The sequence below is a fragment of the Juglans microcarpa x Juglans regia genome, chromosome 5D (assembly GCF_004785595.1).
Source record: "Juglans microcarpa x Juglans regia isolate MS1-56 chromosome 5D, Jm3101_v1.0, whole genome shotgun sequence".
Classification (NCBI taxonomy): domain Eukaryota; kingdom Viridiplantae; phylum Streptophyta; class Magnoliopsida; order Fagales; family Juglandaceae; genus Juglans; species Juglans microcarpa x Juglans regia.
This window is the reverse complement of record NC_054602.1, coordinates 12,307,386-12,316,214: the sequence shown is the minus strand read 5'-3', so window position 1 is coordinate 12,316,214 and position 8,829 is coordinate 12,307,386. Positions and strand designations below refer to the sequence as shown.

Genomic DNA, 8,829 nt, shown 5'->3' with positions numbered 1-8,829 from the left:
AAACCCAACATTGCAACAAAAAATACACAAATGAAAAAATATACAAACAGGAAAAAAAAAAAAAAACGACATCACATAACCAATATAATAATAATGAGCAATGAAATACAAAAAAATTCCCATGTCTCAGACATGACACTATCATCACAGCTGATTACAATAAGTGAAGTGCATCAAAACACTCACTTAAATCGGTCTTTAAAAAAAAAACAGCTTTAAATCTTAAAAAAACAAAGTGGAATTATCTTTCATGGTATAACAAATGAAAAGAATCCATATATTTATTCTACAAACAAACAAACAAATACTATCCATTAAATGATAAAAGATCACAGTCTTTTAAAGTAAAAACAAAAAATCATATCTTTCATCAAAACTTCTACACTAAATAAATAAATAAATAAATAACACCACAAACATGGGACGGCGGACAAAAATCCATTTACCTCTTTTCAGAAGAATGAAGTGCAACAACGACAATGACAAAATAACAAAAAAAATAAAAAAAATGCAAGTCTTAAAGCAACATAAAAAATGTCATCCAAATAGAATCCAAATCACAATAATGCTAAATAAAAGTATTTTGTAATTGTAAGGAACCATTCGCATTGAATGACTGTAAAACTCTACTCAAACCCTAATTGCCTTCTGCGGAAAGTATCACAGACTGCAATATGACCATCCAAGTGAGGATTATTCTGTCATATCGATGGGGTCCCATTAAAGCAAAACCTACAGCCCCTCTAAAAGGACCAAACTATCCCTATATAAATAGAAAAACACAACACTGCATTCTAACTGAAAAAATAACTTCACACAACTCAAACTCCACAAAACAAAATGAATCAAAATGTATCAACGTTGAAAATAAATTCCTTCAAATAATTAAACCAATCAAGTACATAAATTCAAAGAGAAACAAAAACCAACAATAGAATCACAATTTATAAAAGTCATTTTATTAACAAATAAAAATATAGAATATGTCTTTTCTAGTCCATATTTAACAATTATATTTTCTATAGTTACTACAAAAAGTATATTTATAGTATATGTTAGCATCTAACAATGGCTTTTTCTGTTGCGTTATTCTCATCCTTTGTAAATCCTCAAAAAATGAAGAAGTTAAAAATTGCATGAAACAAAAAGCTAAACACATAAACCCATAATATCCAAATCCACAACACACACAACCCAAGTTCCTTCAAAGAATTAAACAATCAAGTGTATAAATTCAAAAAGGGGAAAAAAAAGTATGAACAGCTGAATAAAAAAATAAATGAAGCAGAACTTAAAAAATGCATGAAAGAAAAAGGCAGTGAGAGAGAGTTAAAACCGAAGAATAAAGGCAGAGAGAGAGAGAGATAGTTTTAAGTTAAAACCAAGGCATGTATCTCGGGAAAGGAAAAGGAAAAAAGACCAAAATACCCCGAAAGACCAAAATACCCCCAGTTAAACAGACAAAAATGCTAAAATAGGAGGATAAAAAGGAGAAAACACACACAAAAATGGGTAGCTACACGGATGACAACAATCACTGTTCATGACTATCCACACTTATTATATATAGTATAAATAAATTAATAATCACATGTTATAACGAAATAGTTGAGAAAAACAAACCTTAAAGTAAAACTCTAATGTGAATACTATTGTTAGAAACCCTCTACAAAAAAATAAACAAAAAGTTAATGTCACACAATGAATATATTCACAATAAAAAATAATAAAATAATACAAACAAATTACAAAAGGTTGTAAAAAATTGGATACCAACTTGAAAGTAAGGCCAAAATCAGTTAGTCGAAATGCCAAAACCAGTTAGTTATCATAACATCAAATGAAAAATACAACAATTTAATAAAATAAAAATAATATAAAATAGTTAGATACAGAAAATCTATTTATTAAAATCACTTCCATACTATATATTAATTTTATAAATGCAGTTATAAAATTATAACAAAAAATACTAAAGATTTATACAGAAATGAAAAAAATTTACAAACACAATTCTCAAACTAAATAGCCCAAGAAATTTACATGTAGTGCAGAAAATTAATAACGCACATGTAGTGCAGAAAAATCTAGAAAAACCTCAACATGCAAGCAAATAACATACAAAATGAAAGCAAATAAAAAATTAATAACACACGTACAGTAAAGAAAAAGCCACAAAAGCCACAATATGCAAGCAAATAACGTACAAAAGGAAAGCAAATAACCAAACATAAATTGACTTCCATCTAATTACACAACCAAAAAAACCTCCGACGCACAACATGCAAATCTACAGGGAAAAAATCCATCAAACATAAAAAAATAAAAAAAACTTCAAAAACATTTGAATAACAAAAACAAAAAATAGAAAATAACTCACAACATGCAAATCTACATGAAAAAAAAATAACAAAGACAAACTCAACATTGCAAATAATAAATGCGAAGAGAGAAAATCCAAACTCAGAGAACTCACAACATGCAAATACACAAAAAAAAAAAAGAGAAAAAAAAATCATCAAACAACCAAAAAAATTATATATTTAAAAAAAACGAAATGAGAAGTAAAAAAACCGAGCTCAAACAACATGCAAACCCACATGACAGCTCACAACATGCAAATCCGAATGAAAAAAAAATCAAACAACCAAAAAAAACTTCATCTCTTAAAAAATCTGTAAACAACGAAATAAAAAAAAACCATCAACGAAACCAAAAACACGAAAAAATAAACAGCAAACAACATAAAAAAAAAACCTAACAAAGCCACGAAAAAATATATTTTTTCATAAAAAACACAAAAACCCACAACATGCAAATCTACAACATTCAAATCTGTAGAAAAAAGTTAATTTTTTCATAAAAATAAAAAGAATACAAAAAATCCAAAACATCCAAACCCACAACATGCAAACGCGAAGAGAAAACTTTATTTCCTCACCAACAAACCACACCCAACATGCAAACCATGTAAAATCCCCAAACGAATGACACCCAAAAAAAAACCAGCAAATTGTTGTAAAATCCCTAAACCAACAACACCGAAAAAGGGAAAAAAAATAAAAAAACAAACTAGAGAGAGAGAGAGAGTGTCACTTTCGGAGAAGAGAGAAGCTGTGAGAAGACGAGTCAGATGTAAATAGAGAGAGAAGACAGAGCGTCATTTTCGGAGAAGAGAGAAGGGATGGGAAAAGGCATAGAGAAGAGAGAAGAGAGAGCTTTCAGGTAGGAAAAAAGGCAGAGAGAAGAGAGAAGAGAGCTTTCGGAAAGGAGAGAGAGAGAGAGAGAGAGAGAGATAGAGAGAGTTAAAGTGGAACAATAAAGACAGTGAGAGAGGGTTAAAGTGGAACAATAAAGGTAAAGAGAGAGGGTTTTAAGTTAAAACCAAAGTATATATTTCGGGAAAGGAAAAGATAAAAAGATTAAAATATCTCAAAATACGCCTAGTTAAATGGATAAAAACACTAAAACAGAGGGATAAAAATGAGAAAATACACAAAAAAAATAGACAGCTACATGGAGTATAACAAAATCATTGTTCATCATTCTTTTCCTCAATTTCTCTTATTTTCCTTGAATTTGTTTTAAAGTTTTGCTGGTGCATTTGTCGCATGCATCGTCTTCTTGACGAATGGCCTGAAAAAGAATCCATTAGCATTTTTTCACTTATTTTTTTTTCCATAAATTATATATATATATATATATATATATAGAATAATTCTTTTTATCAATCACTATTTACTACCCCATACTCCACACTTTATGAAAAAAGAAGAAAAAAATTCAGATTCTAAGTGTAGAGGTGAATAATGGCTAATATATAGTAAAACTGATATATAAATATATATATATATATATATATATATAATGTTAAGTAGAAAATAAAAGTATGAAAATAAGAACTTATAAATTGATATAGTTTAATGTATGTTAAATTAATTTTGTTGCTACTCAATTTTCTTATGTGTATCATTCAAGTATACAATAAGAAATGTTACTTATCATCCTCCATCATATATTAATATTTGATTTGTTTTTTTTGTCTTTCAATACATGTGTATCTAAAATGAAGAAAAAAAAATAATAAGTTACATATTAGTGTGTGGTGTAGAGAATGATAAGTTTACCATTATTTGGTTTTTATTTTTAATTTTTTAAATGTTAAAAAAAATATAAACGTTGGTAACTTTTTTAATATTTAAAACAAAATTAAATACATTAACAATAACTTTTAGCAGGACAACCCAACATTTTCCTTTCATAAATCATAGCAATCAAATCAAATTGACATGTTTAGATGCTTAGAATATCTCAGAAATTTATGAATGGTAATTAAATGATTTGAGTAAAAATATTTTATTAGATTTTAAGAGATGAGAGAAAAGAACTTAAATAAAAATATTATAAAATTAAAAAAATTTTTGAATATAATTTTTGTTTTAAAATATATAAAATTTGTATTGATTTTTGTGTTTTATTTTGAAATTTGTAAAAATTGTATTGATTTTTGTATTTGAATAATGATTAAGTTATGATTAGATGAAAAATTTGAAATTTTAAAATTGAAAAATATTTTATATTTGAGCGATATTTAAGAATTAAATTATGAGAAGTTTTGAGAATTCTCAACAACTTGCATCTCCGTAGCGGCCATCTATGAGACTAGAGCAATTGCCAATTATCATATATATATATATATGTATATATCCATATTCTTGATTTTACTACAAGAAAAATGACTATTTATATATGCGATGAGAATGACTATTTGTGATCAAAGTAAATTCATTTTGATAGAAAATAAATATTTTCGCAGGAAGTAATTGATTATAACTGAGCAATTTTCTTATAGTATTTGTTGTTTTCAAAACTGTAAGTATCATCTTGGAGTGTTTGTTGGGCTACCCGTTCCTTCTTGAATTATTCCTATTTTATTTGTTAATGAAATTGGAAGAAATTTACAATACATTGAGTTAATTGCACACTTTGTTTTTATTTCACTTTTATTATCATGGGATATTACTTTATATTTTTAAAAGAAGATTTAAAAGTTGATGGATTAAGGTCTTGTTTGTATATAAGGTATTTTCATATATTTATTTCTCAAATATCACTTAAATATAAAATATTTTTTAATTTCAAATTTTAATTTTTTAATTTAATCATACTACCTAATCATTATCCAAACATAAAATCCAATACAACTTTTTCAATCTTTTAAATAAAATATAAAAAATAATACAATTTTTTAGTTTAAAACAAATTCAAAATCTTTTTTAAATTTATAATATTTTTATTCAATTTTTTATATCTCATTTCTTGAAATCTAATAAAATATCTTAATTCAAATCATTTTATAAATTATCTTATTACTATTTATAAATATTTATGTGTTCAAACGAGCTCTAAGTCATCTCTTCAGACTAACTAGTTATAGAATAAGAGTACAGTTTATATAATTTCGTGATAGTATACTAGAGATGCTAAGAAATGTTATCGTATCCTAAAAAGAAATTCTACGTAAAGTCGTTACACTACACACCTTCACTCAATATGTAATTTTTTATTTTTATTATTTTATCTTAAATATGTACGTGTTTAAAGAAAAATTCTATACACCATATTATTATTTTATTTTTATTTCATTATACATAACGTGTTACATTTATCACTATTAATAATTATTTATTAGATAATTATTTATTATTTAATAGTCATAAATATGATACATATTATATAGTGAGATAAAAATAAAATAGTGATTACTCATGTTTAAATAAAAGGATGAAAATAATAAACGTAGAAGTATGCGTGTTAACTGTTACCTTCCAACATTTCTCTATCCTAAAACAAGCCTTAGGCCGAGCACGATGTCTCCGGCTTCAAACCCAAAACCCCCCTCTTATTCCAATCAAAACTTCCGCCCAGAATAGGTTGAAAATTTCCGACCAATTTGTGTCTAAATTTCTTAGCGAAGCTCGGTAGGTACTCTCTCTAGTTTTCATCGCCAGTCAAAAGAAAATAAAATGTCAGTCAGAACAATTATCAAACACCTCCATCGTCACCACCATTACTTGATTAAACACCTTGCTTCCTCTCGCTCCCTTTCCTCCATCGCAACCTACCCTCCGTCACAGCCAACACGCCACGTTATCCAAAACCACAACCAAGATCAAGACCCGTACTCACTCCTCAAGGAGGATCCTATCCAAATCTGCTCCTCCCTCTGGGTCAAGACATTTTCTTCACCACCAGACATAACCGTCCCTAACCTCACCGGCTTCCTCTCCAAACTCGACCTCTGGGTCCTGGCCTACCAGCGCTCCTGCGCTCAAGTGACAGGCACATTCCCTCCTCGCAACGCCATCCATTCTCATGTCCTCTCCGAGCTCCTCTCCCTCCGAAACGCCGTCGTCCATGGGCAATTCTTCTGGAACAAGAAGACCCAGCAATACATTCGGAGCCCCAACGACAAGCCCGTTACTAGAGTTATCTCCAAACGCAAGCTTCAGGCGATTCTTGAATCCGACGAGCCTTGTTTCCAAGACAGGGTCGTTCAGGAGGTCCTCTTGATGGTGTTGGAGCCGGTTTTTGAGGCCCGGTTCTCGCCAAAATCACAAGCGTTTCGGCCTGGACGGAATGCACATACGGTGATTCGGACCATTCGTAGTAACTTCGCCGGGTACCTGTGGTTCCTGAAAGGCGATTTGAGTGAGATATTTGATAATGTAGATGGACGTGTGGTATTGGGTTGTGTTGAAAAGGCCGTTAAGGATAAGAAAGTGTTGGGTTTGATCAAATCGGCGCTCAAAGGACCGGTTAGGGATCGATCACAATTAGAAACTGAAGATAAAGAAGAACTGAGAAAGAAGAAGAAGAAACGGCAGTCTAAGAAGAAGAAGATCCTCAATGAGAATGAGCCCAAGCCGGATCCTTATTGGTTGAGAACATTTTTTAATTTCGCACCTAAAGAGGCTGCTAAGGTACCCTCTTATGGTTATTGTGGAATTCTTAGTCCTTTGCTTGCTAATGTGTGTCTTAATGAATTGGATCATATGATGGAAGAGAAAATAGTTGAGTTTTTTAGGCCGTCTAAGCTTGATTCGATATGGAAAGATTCTATTAATGATGGGTGTCATAACCCAGCTTGGCCAGAGTTTGTTCCTTCTAGTGGGAAAGAGAAAACTAGGAAAATGGATTATATACGATATGGGGGTCATTTCTTGATCGGGATCCGGGGCCCTAGAGAGGACGCAGTGCAAGTTAGAAAGGAAATAATTGAGTTTTGTGAAAGCAGATTTGGGTTAAGGTTGGATAATTCAAAGGTGGAGATAGAACACATTACCAGGGGTATTAATTTCTTGGACCATATAATTTGTCGCAGGGTGATACACCCGACACTTCGTTACACTGGTACTGGAGGTAATATTGTGAGTGAAAAGGGTGTAGGTACTTTGCTTTCGGTTACTGCTAGCTTACAACAGTGTATTCGCCAATTCAGGCGGCTTGAGTTAGTTAAGGGTGATAAGGATCCTGAGCCATTGCCTTGCAACCCAATGTTGTATTCCAGTCAAGCTCATTCAAATTCCCAGATGAACAAGTTCCTTGAGACCATGGCCGATTGGTACAGATACGCTGACAATCGCAAGAAAGTCGTTGGGTTTTGTGCTTATGTGATTAGGAGCTCTTTAGCTAAACTATATGCTGCAAGGTATAGACTAAAGTCTCGTGCCAAGGTGTATAAGATAGCTTCACGTGATCTTAGCCATCCTCTGAGGGCGAGCAGTAACAATTCAGCTCCTGAATATTCAGATCTTTTGAGGATGGGACTTGTCGATGCTATTGAAGGTGTTCAGTTTTCTCACATGTCTTTGATTCCATCATGTGATTACACCCCGTTTCCTAGGAATTGGGTCCCGGATCATGAGAATGTGTTGCGAGAATATATTAGACTGCAAGACCCAAAATTCTTTTGTGAACTGCATAGATCAATTAAACGGCATGGTTTAAGTTTGCCTCAAGATGAGATATCTGAGATTGTATGGGACTACAAAACTTTTGGGGTATGGAAAAGTCGGTCCTTTGATGAAACTAAAACAAATGAGGGTTCAGGGAAGGTGGATGGGGCCTTGTGAATGAATTCCTTTGTGGATTTAGGGAAGAACTTTCGAATGTTGAAATTGAGCTCCCATCTTCATTGCATACTTGTGGACCATACATACTAGACACAATTGTTATCTGGCTAAATGTTTAAGAGAAATAGTCTAGCCACAAAGTGATTATACAAAAATAATCCTGCAAACTGATATGATTTGATGTGACTCGTCAGATTGTAAAGTTACTTTTATTATAAAGTAGATCTAACAGATCAGATGAATCCACATCAATTTGTAGGATTGTTTTTGTGTAATTCTTTTGTGGATGTAGCAGTCCTCAATGTCTAATAGAGTACAGGTTTGATGCTTCAATACCTTCTTGTAAATGGATTTTTAAGTCATTATCATGTGATGTCTATCCTCCAGAAGTAATATGTCCATACAAATTGAAATGATTAGAACAGATTGAACTTGGTATAGTTACATTCATGAAAAGTCAGAAGGGGCACTTACCAGGGAATTAGATAAGATTAGATTTTCTGGAATGATTGCTTCTGAGCAGCTTGTGTGATACTCAAGAATGACTGCTCCTGAAGGGATTGATATGTTCAAGCTGAATGTGCAAGCCAAGACAAGATGAAGGCCAAATAATTGGTTGAGATAGCAAATTAATCTTGATTGTGAATGGAGATGACAGGAAGAACACCTGAGAATAAGGTAGATGGTGACTCGA

General features: G+C 31.6%; 1 protein-coding gene across 1 annotated transcript; it reads left to right on the top strand.

Annotated features, from left to right (window-relative positions):
- The first annotated feature begins 5,815 nt into the window (after positions 1-5,815).
- On the top strand, positions 5,816-8,821 carry LOC121266156 (nuclear intron maturase 1, mitochondrial). Its single transcript, XM_041169892.1, has one exon. It carries the CDS (start codon positions 6,027-6,029, stop codon positions 8,133-8,135), a length of 2,109 nt encoding a protein of 702 aa, XP_041025826.1. The 5' UTR covers positions 5,816-6,026; the 3' UTR covers positions 8,136-8,821.
- The last annotated feature ends 8 nt before the right edge of the window (positions 8,822-8,829 follow it).

Coding starts and splice junctions, on each gene's coding strand:
- LOC121266156 (XM_041169892.1), top strand. CDS start 6,027: ATGTCAGTCAGAACAATTATCAAACACCTCCATCGTCACCACCATTAC.